The sequence below is a fragment of the Pongo pygmaeus genome, chromosome 20, assembly GCF_028885625.2.
Source record: "Pongo pygmaeus isolate AG05252 chromosome 20, NHGRI_mPonPyg2-v2.0_pri, whole genome shotgun sequence".
In the NCBI taxonomy this organism is placed as follows: Eukaryota; Metazoa; Chordata; class Mammalia; order Primates; family Hominidae; genus Pongo; species Pongo pygmaeus.
Genome location: NC_072393.2, coordinates 14,002,305 through 14,026,208, shown reverse-complemented (window position 1 = coordinate 14,026,208; position 23,904 = coordinate 14,002,305). Strand labels below are relative to the sequence as shown.

Here is a 23,904-nt window from a genome sequence, read left to right as displayed (position 1 = left end):
AAAACAAAACAAAACAAAAAAACAGCCCATGCGCAGTGGCTCACATCTGTAATCCCAGCACTTTGGGAGGCCGAGGTGGGCGGATCACCAGAGGTCAGGAGTTCGAGACCATCCTGGCCAACATGGTGAAACTCCCATCTCTACTAAAAAAAATTAGCCGAGTGTGGTGGTGTGTGCCTATAGTCCCAGCTACTCGGGATGCTGAGGCAGGATAATCACTTGAACCCGGGAGGCGGAGGTTGTAGTGAGCTGAGATCACGCCACTGCACTACAGCCTGGGTGACAGAGGGAGACTACATCTCAAAAAAAAAAAAAATAATAAAAATAAAACAAAACCAAGGGCAGAAGTCAATTACTGCCTGAGGTGGTCAGACAGCCAGAGAAACCAGGTTCCCTAGGTGGGGCTGTGCCCTGGAAGCTGGAACAGCCAATTCCCGGCCCTGAACAGAGGCCGGGGATTGGCTGTGAAAGGGAAGCCCAGAAAGGAAAGAGCTACCCTTATCCCTCAGTCTGGGATCTGGGCCTCATTCATCCTCCAGCCCCTCCCTCCCCCTCCAGAAACAATGAGGGCGGGGCCTTCCTGGCAGCTTGGGAAACTCCAGACTACTCAGTCTTTCCATCTCTTGCGGCTTCCACTGCCCCAATTCCTGATTTTTCAAGATGCTAAGTTAGGACTTTTTAATGAAATTTCTCTCTGCATGTTTGGGCGGGGCGGGGTGGTGGTGGTAAAATTCACCATTTTATTTTAATTATTTTTTGAGACCATGTCTCACTCTGTCACCCAGGCTGACATGCAGTGGCACCATCTTGGCTCACTGCAACCTCCGCCTCCCAGGTTCAAGTGATTCTCCTGCCTCAACCTCCCAAGTGGCTGGGATTACAGGCACTAACCACCACGCCCGGCTAATTTTTGTATTTTTAGTAGAGTTGGGGTTTTGCCATATTGGCCATGCTGGTCTCGAACTCCTGGCCTCATGTCATCCACCGGCCTTGGCCCCCCAAAGTGCTGGGATTACAGTTGTGAGCCACCACACCCGGCCTAATGCACCATTTTAAAGTGCACAGTTCAGTATAATCACAATATTGTACAATCACTTCTGACTCCAGGATATTTTCATCCCCCTTGAAAAGAAACCCCATTCCTGCTCCCTCAGCCCCTGGCAATCACTCATCTGCTTTCTCCCCCCATGGATTTGCCTGTTTGGGACATTTCACGTAAGTGGGACGATTCAAGATGTAGCCTTTTGTCTCGCTTTGTTCACTTAGTTTATTTTCAGGCTCATTCTTGTAGTTTCCTGGATCAGTGCTTCATTCCTTTTTAAGAGTCGGGGTCTGGCTTTGTCACCCAGGCTGGAATGCAGTGGTGAGATCATAGCTCACTGCTGCCTTCAACTCCCAGGCTCAAGTGATCCTCCTGCCTCAGCCTCCTAAGTAGTTGGGATGACAGGCATGAGCCACTGCACTTGGCCTTCCTCCCTAAGGGTGAATATTCTATTGAAGGACCGACCTCAGTTTATCCCTTCATCCATAGATGGACATGTGGGCTGTGTCCACTTTTTTTTTCTTTTTTTTTTGAGATGGAGTCTCACTCTGTCGCCCAGGCTCGAGTGCAATGGCACAATTTCCGCTCACTGCAACCTTGGTCTCCCGGGTTCAAGCGATTCTCCTGTGTCAGCCTCCTGAGTAGCTGGTATTACAGGCGTGTACCACCACGCCCGGCTAATTTTTGTATTTTTTTTTTTTTGAGACGGAGTCTTGCTGTGTTGCCCAGGCTGGAGTGCAGTGGCACGACCTTGGCTCACTGCAAGCTCTGCCTCCTGGGTTCACGCCATTCTCCCGCCTCAGCTTCCTGAGTAGCTGGGACTACAGGAGCCCGCCACCACACCCGGCTAATTTTTTGTATTTTTAGTAGAGACAGGGTTTCACCGTGTTAGCCAGGATGGTCTCGATCTCCTGACCTTGTGATCCACCCGCCTCGGCCTCCCAAAGTGCTGGGATTACAGGCGTGAGCCACCATGCCGGGCCTAATTTTTGTATTTTTAATAGAGACAGGGTTTCACCCCATTGGTCAGGCAGGTCTTCAACTCCTGACCTCGTGATCTGCCTGCCTCAGCCTCTCAAAAGTGCTGGGATTACAGGCGTGAGCCACTGCGCCTGGCCTGCGTCCACCTTTTAGCTATTGTGAGCAGTGCTGCTATTTACATGGATATGCAAATCTACAAGTGAACACCTGTCTTCCATTCTCCTGGGAATATACCTAGGAGCGGAATTGATGGGTCATACAGTAACTCCACAATGAACTTACTGAAGAACCACTGAACTGTTTTTCCCCTCTTTATAGCCTGTAATCCCAGCATTTTGGGAGGCTGAGGTGGGTGGATCACTTAAGGTCAGGAGTTCGAGACCAACCTGGTCAACATGGTGAAACCCCGTGTCTACTAAAAATACAAAAATTATCTGGGTGTGGTGGCACATGCCTATAATCCCAGCTACTTGGGAGGCTGAGGTGTGAGGATCACTTGAGCCTGGGAGACAGAGGTAGCCGTGAGCCAAGATCATGCCACTGCACTCCAGCCTGGACTACAGAGCAAGACTCTGTCTTAAAAAAAAAAAAAAAAAAATTGGCAAAGTCTTGACTGTCACTGTGTGGAACTCAGAAAACACACTTGAGATGGGGTCTGGGGGTAGCTGCTGGTGACACAGCACCTCTGTCTCCTTGGTAGGTGGGGTGCCCAGGAGAGGATAAGCCACTAGGGAACCAGTCACCCCGCCCGTCTCAGGGTAGAAGCTGACTGTATGCTCAGGTACCACTCCCCAAAGACAGCAGTTCAGTATCACCCCGACTACAGCCCGTCTTTTCCCTGTGCTGTGACCTTGACCTGGATCCAGCGAAGGGAGAAAAGGAAGGTTATCAGGCCAAAGATCCCAGAATATTCCGTAGGCACTGTGTGGCACAACAGACTCAAACAATTTGGAGGTGGAGGAACTCCAGGATGGGCAGAAGTGAATTCTGGTCTTGTGACAGTGACAGGTAGCCAGAGGGTCAGCTGAAAGCATGGATCGGGACTCTGCCAACTACAGGATCAATTCCACTCTGGAACGTTATGCAGGACCTAAACAGGGCATCCTGCTAGATGACGTGTGTAATGCATTAGAACTGGTGGGGCACGGTGGATCACAGCTGTAATCCCAGCACTCTGGGAGGCCCAGGCAGGATTGCTGGAGGCCACGAAGTTGACACCAGCCTGGGCAACTTAGCAAGACCCCGTATCTACAAAAAGCAATAAATCAGCTGGGCATGGTGGTGCATGCCTGTAGTTCCAACTACTTGGGAGGCTGAGGTGGGAGGATTGCTTGAGCCTGGGAGATGGAGGCTGCAGTGAGCTATGATTGCGCCACTGCACTCCAGCCTGGGCAACAGTGCGGCCTGGCTCATAGGTAGCGCTACCACTGGCTGTCCTGACTCCCTTACAGTTGGCGCTCTTTAACCAGGTAGTACCACGTGGTTTCTGCATGTATTCTGGTTTAATCAGCACCTTGGTCCTGTGAAGTGGCATCTGACCTACTGATGTTCAGCTTGACTCTGGTTGTGTCCCCAGGGCTGAGGACTGCCCAGGAGGAGGGAGTGAGTCACCCAGGGTTAAATGGAGAAAAGACTCTTTCCTGGCTCTCAGGCTCAGGGCCAGAGGTGCAGAAGCCCAGCTGTCCCCTGGGCACGTGGTTGCTAAAGGCGGTGGGGTGGGGTGGAGCACGCCAGGCCATGTCACTCACAGAGACTTGTGGGCTCACCTGGCCTGCTCACCCGAACACAGGACTGCAAGAGGGATGACAAAGCCAGGTTTATTGTTCTGGGTTAAACCTGTGGAGGCAGGACCTGGGAAGGGGCATGAGGACAGATGAAGTTGGTGACTGTATCTTTCTGGTCATTGCTGGGTTCTCAGCACCCTTGGCCCCCACTGAAGTTCTAGGTGAAGCCCAGTGCTGGGGGACAGGGTCCTCTTCCTGACAGTGCAGCCTGTGGGATGACTTGCAAGGTCCCCTATGGAGGTAGGGGGTGGGGTGTTGGCCTGCGTTGGGGCCAGCATCCTCAGGAAGGTGTCTTGGAGGAGGTGGCGGCAGCCGCCCCTTTCTTCTTGGCCGGGGCCTTCAGCAGTGTCAGCCTCTTGGGCAGGCTGCTGCTGGCTTTCATCACCACGTCATGTTCGATCTTCTTCCGGATCCCGACTTCTAGGTTCTGAGGGACAAGCACAGGGCAGTCAGATTGTGACCTGGGGCTGAGACAGGGCCTGACCAGTCACCCTCTTCCCGGCTAGAGCTCGCAGGGGGCTAGATCAGCAACTATCCTCTCGAACCGCACCTGACTGTGGATCTGGTGGCTGGGGTTTAAGTCCTGCACTCTCCCGGGTCTCCACACACACAAAAATCCTCACCTCTGCACCCTGGCTTCTAAACCTCTGCTCACGCCCATTTTATGGATGGGGAAACAGTCTGCTGCAGCCAGGAGGCACTGGTTGCCCAGGTCCCTAAACCGCATGGGATCCAGCGTGCCCACAGCCTCTGGTCCCAGCCTCTACAAGGGCAGCCTCCTCTGCCCCAGGTCATCTCTGCTTTGCAGACGGCAAGCTGAGGATCTGAGGGGTTGGCAAGGGAGCTGGCCAGTAAGGCACAGGCGTGGGGCAAAACCAGCAGTGTGAACCCCAAACTGGTGGCTCAGTCGCCTTTCCCAGACTGCCCCTGCCCTGCCGCTCTGAGTTCCAACGGGCTGGGTGTGGTAGCTCAAGCCTGTAATCCCAGCACTTCGCGAGGCTGAGGCAGGAAGATCACTTGAGCCCAGGAACTTGACACCAGCCTGGGCAACATAGCGAGACTGCATCTGTACTAAAATAAAAAATTAGCACAGTGTGGTGGTGCGTGCCTCTCATCTCAGCTATTTGGGTGGTCGAGCCCAGGAGGTCCAGGCTGCAGTGAGCTATGATCGTTCCACTACACTGAAGCCTGGGGGACAGCGTGAGACCTTGTCTCAAAGAAAAAAAAAAAAGTTCCGGCTGGGTGCAGGACCTTGGGAGGCCAAGGCAGGCGTATCACCTGAGGTCAGGAGCTCTAGACCAGGCTGGCCAACACGGTGAAACCCAATCTCTACTAAAAACACAAAAAGTAGCCAGGTGTGGTGGCGGGCACCTGTAATCCCAGCTACTTGGGAGGCTGAGGCAGAAGAATTGCTTGAACCCGGGAGGCAGAGGTTGCAGTGAGCCCAGACCACACCACTGCACTCCAGCCTGGGCAACAAGAACAAAACTCCATCGCAAAAAAAAAAAAAAAAAAAAGAAACAGTTCCAATGACCACGATCACCAGCGCTGGGACAGCTAACCAGGTGCCTGGGCGCAGGAGTCATGGAGCCGGAATTCAGTGCATGTATCGGGACAATATAAGCATCAGTGGCGTAATATGCTACACTGTTAAAAGCATGGTAAGCGCTGCTATGGCAAAAAGGAAACAGGAGTGAGGAGGGACGGGTACAGGTCACCATCAAGGCAGGCCTCTTTGAAACAAGATGGAAGAAGGGAGCAGTGTGGATTATTGGGAGAGGAATCCAGGCAGAGGAAACAGCCAGTGCAAAAGTTCTCGGGTGGGACAAGGAGCCCAGGAAGGGCTCCGGGAAGGAGGGGTCAGGGGCCAGTAAGGCTAGAGGGAGTTAGCAGAGGAGAGGGTGGAAGGAGACGAAGGCAGATTCTGCAGGGCCTTGTGGCTGAGTGAGGACTGGGCCTTTTTCCTGGGTGAGGTAGAAGCCATGGAGGATTCTGAGCCAAGGAGGGAGGGAACCGACTCAGGTGCTCGTGGGCACCCTCTGGCTTCTGTGAGGGGACCAGGTGGGATCCAGGAGACAAGGGAGAAGGTGGCTGTAGTGGTCCCGGTGGGAAATGATGTGGGTGGGAGCAGGTAGGGGCCAAGGAGGTGGGAGACGGGTGGATTCTGGATTGATTCTAAGGGCAAAATAGGGGCAAGCACAGTGGCTCATGCCTGTAATCCAAGCACTTTGGGAGGCCGAGGCGGGCAGATCATGAGGTCAGGAGTTCGAGACCAGCCTGGCCAACATGGTGAAACCCCATCTCTACTAAAAATACAAAAAAAAAAAAAAAAAAAAATAGCCAGGTGTGGTGGTGCAGGCCTGTAATCCCACTTACTCGGGAGGCTGAGGGAGGAGAATTGCTTGAACCCAGGAGGCAGAGGTTGCACTAAGCCAAGATCACGCCACTGCACTCCAGCCTGGACAACAGAGCGAGACTCCATCTCAAAAAAACAAAACAAAACAAAACAAATGGGATGAGACCGGGATGTGAGAGAAAGGAGGGATTCAAGGATGACTTATGGCATCTGGAAGGAAGTGATCACAGGGGAAGGAGAGCAGAATGGGAAGGGAGGATCAGGAACCTGGTTTTGGACATGCTGAGTACAAGGTGATCATGAGATTCCCCATTCCATGGAGGTAAGCGGGCCGCTGGGTACCCAGTTCTGAGAAAACCTACACTCTGGGGAGATGAAACAATTTGCTTGAGATCACAGGGCTGTTTTCTGTGGAGTACAATTCAAACCCAGGTTTGACTCCCACCAAAACCAGTTTTAAATCTCCTTCCAACTTCTTTACAAGCTCAACCTTACCCATCTACATATAAATGTTGCACTTAAAAACAACCACAGGGTGGCTCACGCCTGTAATCCCAGCACTTTGGGAGGCAGAGGTGGGAGGATGGCTTGAGGCCAGGAGTTCAAGACCAGCCCGGGCAGCATAGTGAAACCTGTCTCTACCAAAAATACAAAAAAAAAAAAAATTTGCCGCGTATTGGCGAGCACTTGCAATTCTACTTGCTCGGGAGGCTGAGACGGAAAGATTGCCTGAGTCCAGGAGGTTGAGGCTGCAGTGAACTACAATGGGGCCACTGCACTCCAGCCCGGGCAACAGTGAGACCCTGACTCAAAAAATATGACGATAACCAACGCACCTCACACTTCTTTGAGCCCTCTGCTGTTCTAGCTTTACAAAGCTGGGCTTTCAATTCCCTTCCCATGTCACCTCGCTGTCTTCCTGAGTTCCATTAAAGAAACAGTAACAGCAAGAGGCTGACGTTACTGCAACACTTTTTGCGCCGCAGGTCTTGCTTCTACGAGGCCTTGTTGAAGTGGTAAGTGGTGTTCCTGCACCCCTTGCACAAAGAAGAAAAGGGAGGCTCACAGAGCTCGGAGTCCTCCAGGCCTCATCCCTTGCCCTTTGCCGATCCCTGTGCTCCTTCCCTCGCCGGCCTCCAGATTTCATCTCTCGTCCCTAGCACATCCCCCAGCCCCTATCCCTCGCCAGCTTCCACCTCTTACCCATCTCTGCACCCCGGGCTCCCTCCTTCGCTCCTAACGCGGCCCTTGGCTCTATCCCCTCGCTCCTAGCTCGTCCTCAGGATCCACCCTCTCTCCTCACCGACCCCCGGGCTCCACCCATCTCCCCTCGCCGTCCTCCGGGCTCCACCCCTCGCTACTCGCCGCCCTCCGGGCTCCATCTCTCGCCCCCGCACACCTTCTTGAGCTTTTGCTGCTGCACGACGCGCGCCTTCTTGGGAGCGATAACACGACCTGGGGAAAGACGTGCTCACGTGAGGCCGGGAAGCCGCGGGTCCACCTCGCCCCCAAGTCCCCGGGCCGCTCCTTACCGCCTTTTCTCGGGCCCCGATTCTTTTCAGAGGCCGTCGCTGCAGTCTTGCTCTTTGCGGGTTTGCGCGCCTGGAACTTGCGCTGCCCCTGCGCCATGGTCCGGCACGCAGCGGAAGAGGCGGGGCTGTAAGCAGCCGTAGCCCGAAAGCACAGGGAACCATGGGATACAGCGGGGCGGAAAAACGCAAGAACTCACGGGATACAACGTGGCGCACAGTTAAAGAGACAGCATCCCACAAGGGTAGTGGATCACAGCTGGAGTTTTCACACATTAGGAACAAAAAGGTGACAATGATAAGCTAACGTTTATTGAGAGCTTATGTGTTTTAGAAAACTTACAACGTTTTATGATCTTTACACATAAAAACTCAGACTAGGTTACGGTGCGGCACTCACCCCTGGTACAGAATTTAAGAAGGTCCAAAAACTTTGGTAATCATAAACAATATTTTCAAGACTTAAAAAAAATTTTAATATCCAAAATAATCAAATTGTTAAACTACATCCTGCAGACCGGCAGCATAATTTTGTAAATAAAGTTTTAGTGGAACCGGGGTGTTGAGGTCAGTAAGCTCAAGGCACAAGTGCGGGGTTCTAGCCTCTTCAAAATTTTATTTAGGCCGGGCACAGTGGCTCACGCTTGTAATCCCAGCACTTTGGGAGGCCGCGGCGCGCGGATCACCCGAGGTCAGGGGTTCGAGACCAGCCATGACTAACATGGTGTCTCTAATAAAAATACAAAAATTAGCCAGGCATAGTGCCAGGCTCCTGTAATCCCAGCTACTTGGGAGGCTGAGGCAGGAAAGTCACTTGAACCGGGGAGGCACAGGTTACAATGAGCTGAGATCACGCCTCTACATTCCAGCCTGGGCGACAGAGTGATACTCCGTCTCAAAAAAAAAGAAGACTCAAAACAGAATATTGCTTTAAAATATTTTTTATCTTGGTTGCTGAGCTTTTTTGGTGTCCTCTTAAAATTCTGCCCTGGAGGTGTCACCCTAGCTCCAGCCCTGACCTTAAGAGGGAGGTACTAGTATTATCCACATTTATTTTTTATTTTAATTAATTAATTAATTAATTTCATTTATTTTTGAGACGGAGTCTCGCTCTGTTGCCCAGGCTGGAGTGCAGTAGTGCAATCTCGGCTCACTGCAAGCTCCGCCTCCCAGGTTCACGCCATTCTCCTGCCTCAGCCTCCCAAGTAGCTGGGACTACAGGCACCCGCCACCATGCCCGGCTAATTTTTTGTATTTTTAGTAGAGACGGGGTTTCACCGTGTTAGCCAGGATGGTCTTGATCTCCTGACCTCGTGACCCACCTGCCTTGGCCTCCCAAAGTGCTGGGATTACAGGTGTGAGCCACCGCGCCCAGCCTGTTATCCATATTTTATAAATGAGGAAACCAAGGCACAGAGAGGCGAAGTGACTTGGCCAAGATCATACAGTGGAAAAAGTGGTGGAGTCAGGATTTGAATCTGGGCAGCCTGGCTCTAGATGCTAGGCTCTAGATGGAAGGCGCTGTCTGAGCTCCCTGCACTAGGAACAAGTGTGATCAGGGGTAGGAAGTTCAGCTTTTGGGTAGCCATTCAACAAATGTATTTAAAAACCTAGAGAGGCAGGCTAGGGAGAGCTGAGTTGGTTACATCTGGGGTCCATCTAGGGTTCCATCCCTGGAAGAGATGGTGGTGGTGGTTAGGGCTGCCCGGAGCTCCTCAGGGGCAAAGACCCCCAGTTCTGTGATGATGCCGCCAGTGATGAGGTCGTGAGGGGTGACATCGAAGGCAGGATTCCAAACTCCAATCCCTGCAGGGGAGAGAGGGGAGGCAAGGAGGCAAGAATGTGCTTCTGTGAAAGTTCTCAGGTTGTGGTCATCTGTTTCTACCACAGTGGTTCTTGGAATTGGGGAGTCCTTGAGAACCTGAGGATTCTCACCCCAAAAGTACATGCAGGCATGGACACTGTACTCAATAGTAAGTTTAGACTCGCCACCGCTCCTAGACTGTCACTCCCCAAGAAGAGTTCAAAGTCCTATATACATCTATGCCACTTATTATTATTATTTTTTTTGAGATGGAGTTTCGCTCTTGTTGCCCAAGCTGGAGTGCAGTGGCGCGATCTTGGCTCACCGCAACCTCCACCTCCCAGGTTTCAAGCAATTCTCCTGCCTCAGCCTCCCGAGTAGCTGGGATTACAGGCATGCACCACCATGCCCGGCCAGTATTTTTAGTAGAGACGAGGTTTTTCCATGTTGGTCAGGCTGGTCTCAAACTCCCGACCTCAGGTGATATGCCCGCCTCGGCCTCCCAAAGTGCTGGGATTACAGGTGTGAGCCACCGCACCCGGCCTATCCCACTTATTTTTTTAGTTTTATTTTTAAACATTATTCTTATTTTTGACACAGAGTCTTCTTCTGTCACCCAGGCTGTAGTACAGTGGTGTGTTCTCGGCTCAGTGTAACCTCTGCCTCTTGGGTTCAAGTGATTCTCCTGCCGCAGGCTCCTGAGCAGCTGGGACCACAGATGTGCACCACCACGTCTGGCTGTTTTTTTTTTTTTTTTGAGATGGAGTTTTGCTCTTGTCACCTAGGCTGGAGTGCAGTGACACGATCTCAACTCACTGCAACCTGTGCCTCCCAGGTTCAAGTGATTCTCCTGCCTCAGCCTCCCGAGTAGTTGGGATTACAGGCGCCTGCCACCTCGCCCGGCTAATTTTTTTTTTGTATTTTTAGTAGAGACGGGGTTTCATCACATTGGCCAGGCTGGTCTTGAACCCCTGACCTCAGGTGATCTGCCCGCCTCAGCCTCCCAAAGTGCTGGGATTACAGGTGTGAGCCACTGCACCCGGCCATTTATTTTTTATTTTTTGTATTTTTAATGGAGATGGGGTTTCACCATGTTATCCAAGCTGGTCTCGAACTCCTGACCTCAGGTGCTCCACCCACCTCGGCCTCCCAAAGTGCTGGGATTACAGACGTGAGCCACCGTGCCTGGCCCTATCCCACTTCTTTATGTTTTATTTTATTGAGACAGAGTCTTGCTCTGTCACCCAGGCGGGAGTGCAGTGGTGTGATCACAGCTCACTGCAGCCTTGACCTCCTGGGCTCAAGCGATCCTCCTGCCTCAGCCTCCCGCCTTAGCCTCCCGAGTAGTTGGGACTACAAGTGGTTGCCACCGCACCTGGCTGATTTTTTGTTTTGTAGAGACGGGGTCCCACTATGTTGTTGCCCAGGTTAATCTTGAAGTCCTGGCCTCAAGCAATCCTCCTGCTTCAGTCTCCCAAAGTGCTGGGATTACAATCATGAATCACTACACCTGGCAAAACAATTTTTTAGAGATTGTGGTCTGGTGATGTTGCCCAGGCTGGTCTTGAACTCCTGAGCTCAAGTCATCCTCCCACCTCAGCCTCCCAAAATACTGGGATTTCAGGTGTGAGCCATTGTACCTGGCCCCATAATGCTAATATTGGTTCATGCTAATAGTTCATGAACCATTTTTTTTTTTTTTTGAGATGGAGTTTCACTCTTGTTGCCCAGGCTGGAGTGCTGTGGCGCTATCTTGGCTCACTGCAACCCCCGCCTACTGGGTTCAAGCGATTCTCCTGCCTCAGCCTCCCGAGTAGCTGGGATTACAGGCATGCGCCACCACGCCCGGCTAATTTTGTATTTTTAGTAGAGATGGGGTTTCTCCAGGTTGGTCAGGCTGGTCTTGAACTCCCAACCTCAGGTGATCTGCCCGCCTTGGCCTCCCAAAGTGCTGGGATTACAGGCGTGAGCCACGGCGCCCGGCTTTTTTTAAATTTTTGAGATGGAGTTTCGCTCTGTTGCCCAGACTGGAGTGCAGTGGTGCAGTCTCAACTTCCTGCAACCTCTGCGTCCTAGGTTCAAGTAATTCTCATGCCTCAGTCTCCCAAGCAGATGGGACTACAGGCATGTGCCACCACGCCTGGCTAATTTTTGTATTTTTTTAGTAGAGACGTGGTTTCGCTCTGTTGGCTAGGCTGGTCTGGAATGCCTGACCTCAAGTGATCCGCCCACCTCCGCCTCCCAAAGTGTTGGGATTATAGGCGTGAGCCACTGCATCCGAGTGCATGAACTAATATTTAAAGGGCCAGTCATTGATCTAAATGTCCTGTGGGTTAATTCACTGACGGCCCTTGGGTTTATGCAGCAGGTTCTAGCCATAGCCCCATTTTACAGATAGGACCAGTGAGGATCTCAGGGAATTAGAGAATTTAGGGAACTTGCTAACAGTTGCACAGCCAGGAAGTATAGGCAGCTAAGAAAAGTCTTGCAGCAAGGCATGGTAGCTCACGCCTGTAATCTCAGTGCTTTGGGAGGCTGAGGCAGGAGGATCGCTTGAGGCCAGGAGTTTAAGACCAGCCTGGGGAACATAGCGAGACCCTATCTCTACGAAAATAAACAAATAAAAATAAAAATAAGTCTAGAAATATCTTGGTTTTTCTTTTCTTTTTTTTTTTTTGAGACAGAGTCTCACTCTGTTGCCCAGGCTGGAGTGCAACGGTACAATCTCAGCTCACCAGAACCTCCGCCTCTCAGGTTCAAGTGATTCTCCTGCCTCAGCCTCCTTAGTAGCTGGGACTATAGGCAGGTGCCACCATGCCCAGCTAATTTTTGTGTTTTTAGTAGAGACGGGGTTTCACTATGTTGACCAGGCTGGTCTCGAACTCCTGACCTTGTGATCTGCCCGCCTCGGCCTCCCAAAGTACTGGGATTACAGGCGTGAGCCACCTCGCCTGGCCGTCTTGGTTTTTCTTTACAAACACATGGCCAGCCAGATATTCTTATTTCCCCTTAAGAAAACCTAAGTGGAGAATAGCAAGACAGTTGCTCAAGATCATTCATATAACCGGTTAGTTGTAAATTCCGACATTGGATCTGACCTCCAGGACGCACCTGTTAGAAGAAGTTGCTTGGGCCAGGCGCGCTGTGGCTCACACCTGTAATCCTAGCGCTTTGGGAGGCAGAGGCAGGCTGATTGCTTGAGGTCAGTAGTTTATAAATAGCCTGGTCAACATGTTGAAACCCCATCTCTACTAAAAATACAAAAATTAGCCAGCCATGGTGGCACCCACCTATAGTCCCAGCTACTCGGGAGGCTGAGGCAGGAGAATTGCCTGAGCCCGGGAGGTGGAGGTTGCAGTGAGTTGAGATCGCGCCACTGCACTCTAGCCTGAGGGACAGAGCAAGACTCCCTCTCAAAAAAAAGAAAGAAGAAAAAATGGCTTGTAGGAGCTGTATATGTTCCAGAAGGATGACAAAGACCTGCATATCACCTGCCTCCATGAAGTGCCCAGGAGCTGGGATGTCCCCTTTCTGAGGGGGCAGCTTACCAGGTGCCGCAATCCGGACCCCATTAACATCAGTCAGCTCCTGGCCTGGTCGCTCTTCAATAATGATCTCCTTGCCGGTCTCCAGACGGAGGTCACATGAAGAGCTGGGGGCAGCCACGTAGAAGGGAATGCCATGGTGCTTGGCAACAATGGCCAGCTGGTAGGTGCCCACCTTGTTGGCTGTGTCGCCGTTGGCAACCACGCGGTCAGCTCCCACAACCACAGCTGGGGAGGGGGCGTGTGAGAAGTTGGGGGTCATTACCTGGCCCCATGCTCCAGAGCCCCGCCCCCAGGGCTTACCGTCTGCTTACCTGACACACCCCTATGGGCCATGGCAGCAGCTACCATGCTGTCGGCGATAAGGGTGGCGGGGATCTGCTCATAGACCAGCTCAAAGGCCGTCAGCCGGGCTCCCTGGTTGTAGGGCCGGGTCTCTGTGCAGAAGGCGTGCTCCAGGCGGCCCAGGCTGTGCAGTGAGCGGATCACACCTGCCGGGGCCCCACGCACCAGGAGAAGGCCCAGGGGAGAGGCAAACAGACAGGGTGGTCCATTGGTCAGGGGTGCAGGCTCCTAGTCTGGACGTGGATTGCCAAAGTCTTACCGAGCACAGTCCCACCCAGGGGCCCTCGCAGTGGCAGTTCCCTCTGCCTGGTATGCTCTTCCCAATGCTCGCATAGCTCCATTTCACGTCTGTTTAAAGGACACCTTCTCGGTGAAGCCTTCCCTGATATATCAGTTTTGCATAGCAATCCCCACACTTGCAGTTTCCTGCTCTCTGTCCTTAGCATTTATCACCTTCTAACACTTCATGTGTACAGGCAGCCCCCCTTTTCTATGGGTTCTCCATCCATGGACTCAACCATGTGAATTGAAAATATTTGGGCCGGGCGTGGTGGCTCATGCCTGTAATCCCAGCACTTTGGGAGGCCGAGGGGGGCTGATCATGAGGTTAAGAGATCGAGACCATCCTGGCTAACATGGTGAAACCCCATCTCTACTAAAAGTTCAAAAAATTAGCCGGGCATGGTGGCGGGCGCCTGTAGTCCCAGCTACTTGAGAGGCTGAGGCAGGAGAATGGCGTGAACCTGGGAGGAACCTGGGAGGTGGAGCTTGCAGTGAGCCGAGATTGCGCCACCACACTCCAGCCTGGGCAACAGTGCAAGACTCTGTCTCCAAAAAAAAAAAAAAAAAAAAAGGAAAGAAAGAAAATACTTGAAAAGAATCGCTGGAACCCAGGAGGTAGAGGTTGCAGTGAGCCAAGGTCATGCCATGGCACTCCAGCCTGGGTGACAGAGCAAGACTCTGTCTCCAAAATAAATAAATAAAAAGCAATCCTCCCATCTCAGCCCCCTCCCGAATAGCTGGGACCACAGGTGCATACCACTACACCCAGCTAATTTTAGTATTTTTTGTAGAGATGGGGTTTTGCCATCATGCCCAGGCTGGTTTCAAACCCCTGAGCTCAAGCGATCTGCCCGCCTTGGCCTCCCAAAGTGCTGAATTACAGGTTTAAAAATAGAGACAGGGTCTTGCTGTGTTGCAAAGGCTGGTCTAGAACTTCTGAGTTCAAGCAATCCTCCCACCCCAGCCTCCTGATTACAGGCCTGCACCGCCACTACACCTAGCCCGTGACAACAATTTACATAGTATTTACATGGTACTAGCTATGATACGCAATCTAGAGATGATTTAAAATATAGGGGTGGGCTGGGCACGGTGGCTCACGTCTGTAATCCCAGCACTTTGGGAGGCCGAGGCTGGCGGATCACCTAAGGTCAGAAGTTCGAGACCAGCCTGGCCAACATGGTGAAACCCCGTCCCTACTAAAACATAAAAATTAGCTGGGCGTACTGACTCGACTCATGCCTATAATCCCAGACACTCAGGAGGCTGAGGCAAGAGAATCTCTTGAACCTGGGAAGCGGAGGTTGTAGTGAGCTGAGATCGTGCCACTGCACTAGCCTGGGTGACAGAGCAAGACTCTGTCTCAAAAAAAAAAAAAAAAAATATATATATATATATACATGGATATACATAGGTTATGCAAATATGATGGCATTTTATATCACAGACTCGAGCATCCATGGATTTTGGTATATGTGGGAGGTCCTGGCACCAGTCCCCCACGGATATTGAAGGATGACTGTTATTTACATTGCCTGTTGACTGTTGCTTCTGCTTCCCTGGGACCCCTGAGAGCAGAGATTTTGTCTGTGTTATTCACTGCTGCATCCCCAGCAAATGGCAATGTCTGAGCCACAGCAGGTGCTTACTAAATGCTGGGTGAGTGAATGAATCAAAGACAGAGGTCTTTCCATCAAGGCCTCAGTTCCCAGGGATGAAGGTGGGACTCAGGCAGGTAGGGAAATTTCCTGGGGAATTTAGGGTCAAGTGGAATCTGCTGCCTTGGCCCCCTACAGCCCACTCCCCCTGTCTCCTGGTCACAGCTACCTGATCTTTCTCTGCTCACTCCCTTCTCCCCAGTTCCTCTTGGAGTCCACGTCCTGCCCTGGCTCTAGGCATATGGCTCAGGTGGGCCCATCGAATGACTGCTCTGAGATGGGCAGGTGCCCTAGTGGACCCCCTGAGATACAAGGAGACTTTTCTAGTACAGGAGGCTCTTTTCTTCATGATTTGAACCCTAACAGCCCCCTGCCAGCCCATGGAACCTGAAGATGAAGGAGGGCAGAGCTGAAGAACAGAGATAGATAGGTCCTGATGCTACTGGTTGAGCCCCTTGATCTAGCCATACCTGAAGCCAACTGTATAAGTGTTTCTGTACTAGAACTAATACCTTCACATTTTTTTTGTGGATGAAGTGGTTTGGGTTTGGGGTTCTTTCTCTTGTATCAAAAAAAGGTCCTAGAAGGCCCTCCCTTACCCCCTGAGGAGGCCCTCTTACCTAGGGCTGTACCATAGCCAGCGGTGGCCAGAGCACCGGTGTTACAGTGGGTCAGCACAGTCACCTTGCCACCGCTAGGGGCCACCTGCTGCAGGAGGTGGCGGGCTCCTAGGTCCCCAATGCTTCGGTTGTCTCTGAGGTCTTTCTCCAGCATGTCCTCGGTGCAGCAGATCACTCTGGGGTGACAAGGAGTTTTCAGCACCAGCCACCAGGCCCTGGGGGCCAGGCCAACGCCTCCTCTCTGCCCAGTGCTGCTGTCCTGGAGCCCTCCTGCTCAAAGCCTCTCATTGCTGTGGGGCCTGGACCCTTCGGCCACGGCCACCGAAGTGTCACTCCATTCATTCATGCAAAGACATGTTTACCAAGCAGTTCCGGTGTGACCCAGCAGTAAACAAGACAAAAATCTGTGCTCCTGTGGAGTTGACACTGGGGTGAGTGAGCCAGCTGATGAAGAGATAATAAAATGAAGGAAAAGCCGGCAGAATCAGGCAACAGAGAGCAGCGGGTGAGCTGGATCATATAGGATGGTGGAGGAGGGCGCTGTGGCACGTGCAAAGGCTGTAAGGCAGGATCGAGCTTGGTGGGGTAAAGTGACATTGCAGGGAGGGCTTGGGCAGACGGGAAGTTGGGGGAAAAAAGATGGCAGGAAGGGGACCAGGACAGGAAAAAAAGTTCCTCAAAAGCAGAAACCAAGAGAACAAGGTGACACCAAAAAGGGCCTCCAAGGGTGGATAAGGGGCTGCGTGTATTCAGGGGAGGCACGATTAAGGAGTTAGGTTTCGGGGCCAGGCTGCCCAGGCTAGACTCCGGGCCCCATCTCTGGGGCCCTGGACAAGGGACTTAAGGGCTCCGTGCCTCAGTTTCCCCATCTGTATAGTGGGTCACTGTACTTAAAAAGAGTCAATATAATTCCTGCTCAGCGCCGTGCCTGGTTACCAGATCCCCGTACCTCTCCCGGACCGCCTCTTCCGTAGCGCCCTCCTGTTCCGCCTCCTGGGCTGCAACATCAGCCAGGTCGCGGGCGGCGCGGGCCATGTTGACAGCGGTGGGCCGGGCGGTGACGAGGAAGCTCAGCTTGTCGCGCACGAAGGCCACGAGCGCGGCCAGTCCCGGTCCCCCCGCGCCCGCCTGCAGCTCCACGGCGAGGCTGAGACAGCCCACCAGGGCTATGGCCGGGGCGCCCCGCACCTGCGGGGCAGGGATTCGGGCGTCGGAAGCTGCAGGCACGGGCGCACTCCCACCTCCAGCCCGGCCGCCCCGCCGCCCCGCCGCCCCGCTGCACCTTCATGGCGCGGATGGCCTCCCAGGCCTGGCGCACCGAGCCCACCGCCTCGTAGCGGCTCTGCTGGGGCAGCAGCAGCTGGTCTAGGATCTGCAGGGAGCCCCGCGTGTAGCGGATAGCCTCCAGGGTCATGGTGCAGCAGCCAAGCCCAGCGCAACTCAGAGGGAGCTGGGAGTCCTCGCGCACTTGGGGAGGGGGGCGGGGCCGTGGGCGGAGCCTCTCCCGGAAAAAGGGACATGCACATGCGCATCCGACCCGACTCCACAGGTTCCCGGAGTCCACCCGGCCGAACCCACTCCACGACTCCTGCCAAGCCTGGACGGAGTGAGCCGCCTCCTCGGAACCACAAAAGTGGCAGCATTTATGGGATGCCTAGTGGATACCAGGCCCTGTGTTTAGCAACCTGCTGTCTAGAGTTAGGGATGTATCCCCAGTGGCAAGGTAACATCAAGTGTTTAACAAATTAACAAATTAACATTTGTTAAATGATCTTCCTTCTCCAAGGTTGAGGGGGAGGTAGTGGGGGGTCGTGTGACCCTTGATGGATGCACGGCTGTTTCTGGGCCATTTTCTGCTCGGTTTCATTCAAAAGTAACATGCAGGACGGGCGCTGTGGCTCACGCCTGGAATCCCAGCATTTTGGGAGGCTGAGTTGGGCGGATCACTTGAGGTCAGGAGTTCGAGACCAGCCTGGCCAACATGGTGAAACCCAGTCTCTACTAAAAATACAAAAAATTAGCTGGGCGTGGTGGCACGCACCCGTAGTCCCAGCTGCTCCGGGAGGCTGAGGCAGAAGAATCACTTGAACCCAGGAGGCAGAGGTTGCAGTGAGCCGAGATCGCACCACTGCACTCCAGCCTGGGTGACAGAGCAAGACTCAAGTCTCAAAAACAAAACAAACAAAAAAACCCCAAAAGTAACATGCACGGGGGGCTTTTCCATGGGCCACCCCTGGGCTGGGGATAATAAAAAGCTCACACCTGTTTGCTCCAGCCCCTGCTGCATCTGGCACAGATCCTGGGTACCCCGTGTGCCTTGTCCCTGGCCTTGTGTGTGTGGTTCCTGGCCCCCTTTTCATCCTTCACACTTGGCCCATGTCTCTTCCAGGAAGTCTGTCCTGATTCCTGGCCAACCTGGACAACCACCTTGAGACTCTTGTCACTCTGGGAGGGGACCACGTCTGTGGTCACAGCTATGACCCTATACCAGCATTTGCTGATGAGAGGCCTGCCAAGGTTGGTCAAGGTGGGGGTTGAGGGGGGGGCAGCCCCAGGGTCCATCTAACAACCCAAGACAGGGAAGAAGAGACAGGTCTTTAATGTACAGAGTCTCACAAGGCACAAACACCCTCACCAGGACCAAATAAATAACTCCACGGTTGCAGGAAGGCGAGGTCTGGGGAGGACGCGGCATCTGAGCTCTCCCAGGGCCGGTGGGCGAGCGGGGGTCTGCAGTCTGTAAGGGGCCTCCTGGGTGTGTCCGGGCCTCTGGAGTGGGTCCAGTCTCCAGGATGGGGATCGCTCACTCACTCTCCGAGTCGGAGTAGTCCGCTACAAGGGAGGAGCCGAGACTGCAGGGGTGCCGCGTGTCGGGGGTGTCAGCTGCCTCTTGGGAGGAGCCTGCTGGTGACAGGGGCTTGTCCTGACGGCTCCCTTCCTGCCCCCTCGGCCTGCTGCACTTGGGGGTCTCAGCTGTTTCCGGAGGACAGTCTCCGGGGGACATGGGCCGGTCCTGGGTAGCCTCCTCTGGTACCCGCGGTTCCCTAGATTTGGGGGTGTCGGCCGCATGCTGGGGGCTCTCCGGGATGTCCCGAGACCTCCGCCGCACGATGCCCAGGTCCCCCACGGTGATGGGGGAGGTGGCAAGTGCGGTTCTGCGGCTCTGTGCCAGCTTCTTCAGGACGCCGCTGGCCTTGCTGCTGGAGGCGGATCCGGGGACGGAGGGGAACCAGGAGCGGCTGATGATCTCGGTCCGCTTGAGTTTCTGCTTGTCCTCGTAGGCTGGAGAGGAGAGGACATTTCAGGGGCGGCAGGGGAGGGCGTCCAGAACTGCCCTCTGGTAGACCAGAGTCCACTCATGGCTGAGGACCCCCCATCTCCGGGCAACTCTGAGCCTCCCTGTCCCCTTTTCCCCCGGCCTCCTACGCACAGTCCAGGGTGTGGAACTTCAGCAGAGCCGCCAGCTTGCGGTCATCTTCCGTCTCGGGCACCAGTGGGATAGTCAGGCTCGCCTTGGCCTGCAAGGCCTGGTCTCTCTCCTCCTCCTCCTGGATGGCTTTTTTCTTTTCCTGTGTTGAGGGCCAAGAACACCAGAGATAGGGGGTGTCAAAGCCCTGTCTCTTCTGTGTACTAGGGGGCACTGCTCCAACTCTCGGGGTCTCATTTACTCTTCTTTTTTGAGACAGAGTCTCATTCTGTTGCCCAGGCTGGAGTGCAGTGGCACAATCATAGCTCACTGCAGCCTCCAACTCCTGGGCTCAAGCGATTCTCTCATGTCAGCCTCCCAAGTATCCAGTACTACAGGTGTGCACCACCACACCCAGCTAATTAAAACATTTATTTTTGTAGAGGCTGGGCCTGGTAGCTCATGTCTGTAATCCCAGCACTTTGGGAGGCCGAAGCGGGTGGATCCCTTGAGGCCAGTAGTTTGAGACCAGCTTGGCCATCATGGCAAAATCCTGTCTCTATTAAAAATACAAAAATTAGCCAGGCATGGTAGCATGCGCCTATGGTCCCAGCTACTCGGGAGGCTGAGGCATGAGAATCGCTTCAACCGGGGAGGTGGAGGTTGCGGTGGGCTGAGATCGTGTCACTGCACTCCAGCCTGGAAGAAAGGGGGAGACTGTCTCAAAAAAAAAAAAAAAATTTTTTTTTTGTAAAGATGGGGTCTCACTATGTTGCCCAGGCTGGTCTCCAACTCGTGGCCTAAAACAATCCTCCCACCTGAGCCTCCCAAAGCACTGGGATTACAGGTGTGAGCCACCACGCACGGCCTCATCCCACGGATATTTCTGGGATACCCACCTTGTGCTAGGCTTTGTTCTAGACACTGGGGATACAGCGGCAGGCAGGGAAAAACCCTTGCCCTCCTGGAGCTGGCCTCTAGTGGTGAGAAAGTGATAAGGAGAAAAAAAAAAGCAGGACAGGTGGGTAGGGGATGGGCTGGGAGGTTCCATTTAAAATGTGGTGGCCAGGTCGGGTGTAGTGGCTCACGCCTGTAATCCCAGCACTTTGGGAGGTCGAGGCAGGTGGATCACATGAGGCCAGGAGTTCGAGACCAGCCTGGCCAACATGGTGAAACCCAGTCTTTACTAAAAATACAAAAATTAGCCAGGCATGGTGGTGGGCACCTGTAATCCCAGCTACTTGGGAGGCTGAGGCAGGAGAACTGCTTGAACCTGGGGTGGAGGCTGCAGTGAGCTGGGATCATGCCACTGCACTCTAGCATGGGCAACAGAGCGAGACTCAGTCTAAGCAAAAACAAAAAACAAAAAACCCAACAACAACATTAGCCAGGTGTGATGGCTCGTGCCTGTGGGTCCCAGCTACTTGGGAGGCTTAGTGGGGAGGACTGCTTGAACCTGGGACATCGAGGCTGCAGTGAGACATGATTTGCCACTGCACTCCAGCCTGGGCACCAGAGTGAGACCCGCTCACAAAAAGAAAAAAAAAGAAAAAAGGAGGCAACCAGGTAGGTATCTCCCATGGCATGGTGAGGTAGGGGTGAGCTATGGTCTCAATGTCTGTGTCCCCCAAATTGATATGTTGAAGCTTAATCCCCAACGTGACAGTGTTAAAAGACATGAGGCATTTAGGGAAGTAATTCAGTCAGGAGGTCTATGTCCTCACCAATGAGATTATTGGACTTATAAAAGGAGGCCCGAGGGAGCTTGTTTGTCCCTTCTGCCACATGAGGACATAGCTAGAAGCCACCGCCTATGAGAAATGGGCCCTCACCAGACACTGGATCTGCCGGCGCCTTGATCCTGGACTTCGCAGGCTCCAGAACCATGAGCAATAAAATTCTATTGTTTATTTTGGCCGGTCTCGGTGGCCCACGCCTGTAATCCCAGCACTTTGGGTAGGCCACGGTGGATCACTTGAGGTTGGGAGTTCGAGACCAGCCTGGCCAACATGGTGAAACCCCGCCTCTACTAAAAATACACAAATTGGCCAGGTGCAGTGGCTCACGCCTGTAATCCCAGCACTTTGGGAGGCTGAGGTGGGTGGATCACCTGAGGTTGGGAGTTTGAGACCTGCCTGACCAACATGGAGAAACCCCATCTCTACTAATACTAGCTGGGCGTGATGGCGCATGCCTGTAATCCCAGCTACTCGGGAGGCTGAGGCAGGAGAATCACTTGAACCCAGGAGGCGGAAGTTGCCATGACCCAAGATCACACCATTGCACTCCAGCCTGGGCAATAAGAGTGAAACTCAGTCTCAAAAAAAAAAAAAAAAAAAAAAATTAGCCAGGCGTGGTGGTGGGTGCCTATAATTCCTGCTACTCTGGAGGCTGAGGCAGGAGGACTGCTTGAACCCAGGAGGCAGAGGTGCAGTGAGCCAAGATTGCACCCCTGCACTCTAGCCTGGATGACAGAGCGAGATGACCACTGTCTCAAAAAAAAAAATTAATTAATTTCTATTATTTATTTATTTTGAGATGTGGGGGGGTGTGGGGGGGGTCTCACTATGTTGCCCAGGCTGGTCTTGAACTCCTGGCCTCAAGCGATCCTCCCGATGTGCTGGATTACAGGCGTGAGTCACTGTGCCCAGCGAAATTTCTACTGTTTCAGTCTATGGTATTTTTTATTATAGTAGCCAGAATGGATTAAGACAGGGCATGATAACCATGTAGCAGATGGGGAAACAGGCTCAGAGGGTACAGTGGCCTGCTCAAAGCTAGGATGAGGGCTGGACCCGGGCCTTGGTCCACCATGCATCCTCTCTGACCCTGGGCTGGAGCCCCCCTCACCCGGAACCTTCTCCGCAGCATGCTGTTGAGGGCGAAGTCGTCCTTCCAGGCGCTCTGGGCCTCCTGGATGTGGCTCAGGGTGGGCAGTGCCTTCTTGAGTGTGCTGCGGTCGGCCTCGCCGTGCTCCAGCCGGAACATGGCGTCCGTCTCCAGCTTCTGCTTCTTCTCATGCTCTGCAACGACCAGAGCTCGGCTGGGCTTTGGGGGCCCCAGCGCAGACTCAGGGCCAGGGCCCCCAGGCAGGTAAGTGGGTGGCGCTCACCTGTGGTCAGCACCTGCTCATTGTCCGCCATGTCCCAGCGCTCCTCCTTGCGCTGGGCGCCACTCACGATCACGTAGTCGCAGTTGGCGGGGTCCGTCTGCATCTCGATGTAGTTGACACAGAGGTGGCATTTCATCCGGAACCTGGGAGGGAGCGGTGGGTAGGAGTCAGGAGGCTGTGGCTGTGCCCCAGGACAGCCCTGTCACCTCTGCCTGCTTCCTTCCACCCAATGGTGTCATTTGACAAAAATTCACTGAGCACCCACTGTGTGCCGTGTAGAGCCATGGGCAAAAGGGGCACACCTGGGCACCCAGAACGGACCTTCTGTCAGTGGGGCTGCAGTTGGCTTATTCATTTGTTCATTCAGCTGTTTGTTCATTCATTCATTCCCTCATCCGTTTTTTTGGTTCATTTATTCGTTAATTCATTTGTTCATTCATTAGTGCATTTATTTGTTGGTTCACTGATTCATTTGTTAAAGCAACTCATACATTCATTTGCTCATCCATCCATTTGTTAATTCATTCATCATTTGTTCATTCGTTCATTTGTTTGTTCATTCATTCGTTCATTCATTTGTCCATTAGTTCATTTATTCAACAAACCCGCCCAAGACAGGCTGCTCTGTGGCAGGCTCAGTGCCAGCTGCTGGGGACACTGCTGAGTAGTGGAAAAGCCAACCTGCTCATGGAAAGGCTGACGTCCCAGCAGGGGCCACCTTGATAGCAAGGGCACAAGCAACCAGTGTCGAGTCTCACTTTAGAAAAGGTGTCTCTGAGGGGTGCTGTTTGAGCAGAAACCCCGGGTGAGGGAGGAGCCTTGGAGCTACCTGGGGAAGAGCATTCCAGGTGGAAGCACAGAGGTGGGTGTGTCCCTGGGGTGTGTGAGGGACAACGAGGAGGCCAGGGAGGGGGACAGCAGGAGGAGGTTAGGGTGAAGAAAGGACAGACAGAGTGTGCGGTGCCTTGTGAGCCAGGGGGAGGACTTGGGCTTTTACTGAGGAAGGTGGGAGCCATGGAGAGTTGCGGGGGTGGGGCGCGCCCTGATTCACCAACCAGGGCGATTTCCAGGAGAGTCCTGCAGGGAATGGGATCCCCCGCAACTCAGGCTCTTTGTAGCCCCCTTGCCCTGTGGCCACCCCACCTGTTCACAAGATGCCACCAAGCCGCCCTTACCTGTAGATCGGGGTTGTGTAGTAATTGCCCACCTTCTTCTTTTCTGCGTTGTAACGAACACCTAGAAGGGGGTCAGGCGGGGGTGATAATTTCATTGCCATCTGAATTTTGCAGATGGGTAAACTGAGGTACAGAGAGGCTCACTGTCACTTGCTGAGGGTTCCCCAACTAGGAGGAGTTAGAGATGGGATTGGAAGCCAGAGCCTGGCTTCCTAATCCCTCTGCAAAGGGGCTTCCATGGCCAGCCAGTCACTCGGGTGCCCGT

General features: G+C 53.4%; 3 protein-coding genes across 9 annotated transcripts in view; all 3 read right to left on the bottom strand.

Annotated features, from left to right (window-relative positions):
- Positions 1 to 3,824: 3,824 nt before the first annotated feature.
- On the bottom strand, positions 3,825 to 7,867 carry C20H19orf53 (chromosome 20 C19orf53 homolog). The gene is made up of 3 exons (XM_054464233.2): positions 7,696 to 7,867; positions 7,563 to 7,618; positions 3,825 to 4,234 (listed from the first exon to the last, which is right to left on the bottom strand). The coding sequence occupies exons 1-3, from the start codon at positions 7,790 to 7,792 to the stop codon at positions 4,088 to 4,090; spliced, it is 300 nt and encodes a 99-aa protein (XP_054320208.1). The 5' UTR covers positions 7,793 to 7,867; the 3' UTR covers positions 3,825 to 4,087.
- Positions 7,868 to 7,982: 115 nt separating this feature from the next.
- On the bottom strand, positions 7,983 to 17,433 carry MRI1 (methylthioribose-1-phosphate isomerase 1). 2 transcript variants are annotated; one of them, XM_054464231.2, is made up of 6 exons: positions 17,229 to 17,433; positions 16,896 to 17,134; positions 15,947 to 16,122; positions 13,356 to 13,532; positions 13,045 to 13,269; positions 7,983 to 9,498 (listed from the first exon to the last, which is right to left on the bottom strand). In XM_054464231.2, exons 1-6 carry the CDS (start codon positions 17,358 to 17,360, stop codon positions 9,335 to 9,337), a joined length of 1,113 nt encoding a protein of 370 aa, XP_054320206.1. In that variant the 5' UTR covers positions 17,361 to 17,433; the 3' UTR covers positions 7,983 to 9,334. The 2 variants fall into 2 exon arrangements, with proteins under 2 accessions (XP_054320206.1, XP_054320207.1); XM_054464232.2 differs by lacking the exon at positions 15,947 to 16,122 and adding an exon at positions 13,646 to 13,734.
- Positions 17,434 to 18,529: 1,096 nt separating this feature from the next.
- The window catches only part of YJU2B (YJU2 splicing factor homolog B), a 32,501-nt gene continuing 27,126 nt past the window's right edge, over positions 18,530 to 23,904 (bottom strand). For all 6 annotated transcript variants that reach the window (XM_054464230.2, XM_054464228.2, XM_054464227.2 and 3 more), the window contains 5 exons: positions 23,640 to 23,700; positions 22,465 to 22,607; positions 22,203 to 22,375; positions 19,377 to 19,515; positions 18,530 to 19,228 (listed from right to left, as the gene is read on the bottom strand). In XM_054464230.2, the coding sequence (XP_054320205.1) occupies positions 18,750 to 19,228; positions 19,377 to 19,515; positions 22,203 to 22,375; positions 22,465 to 22,607; positions 23,640 to 23,700 (995 nt within the window). In that variant the 3' untranslated portion in view covers positions 18,530 to 18,749. The remainder of the gene's footprint in view (positions 19,229 to 19,376; positions 19,516 to 22,202; positions 22,376 to 22,464; positions 22,608 to 23,639; positions 23,701 to 23,904) is intronic.

Coding starts and splice junctions, on each gene's coding strand:
- MRI1 (XM_054464231.2), bottom strand. CDS start 17,360: ATGACCCTGGAGGCTATCCGCTACACGCGGGGCTCCCTGCAGATCCTA. Junction 13,533..15,946: donor TGGCTATGGTACAGCCCTAG/GTAAGAGGGCCT, acceptor GGGCCCCGGCAG/GTGTGATCCGCTCACTGCAC. Junction 13,270..13,355: donor GGCCCATAGGGGTGTGTCAG/GTAAGCAGACGG, acceptor CCCCCTCCCCAG/CTGTGGTTGTGGGAGCTGAC.
- C20H19orf53 (XM_054464233.2), bottom strand. CDS start 7,792: ATGGCGCAGGGGCAGCGCAAGTTCCAGGCGCGCAAACCCGCAAAGAGC. Junction 7,619..7,695: donor TCGGGGCCCGAGAAAAGGCG/GTAAGGAGCGGC, acceptor GTCTTTCCCCAG/GTCGTGTTATCGCTCCCAAG. Junction 4,235..7,562: donor AGCAGCAAAAGCTCAAGAAG/GTGTGCGGGGGC, acceptor CTTGTCCCTCAG/AACCTAGAAGTCGGGATCCG.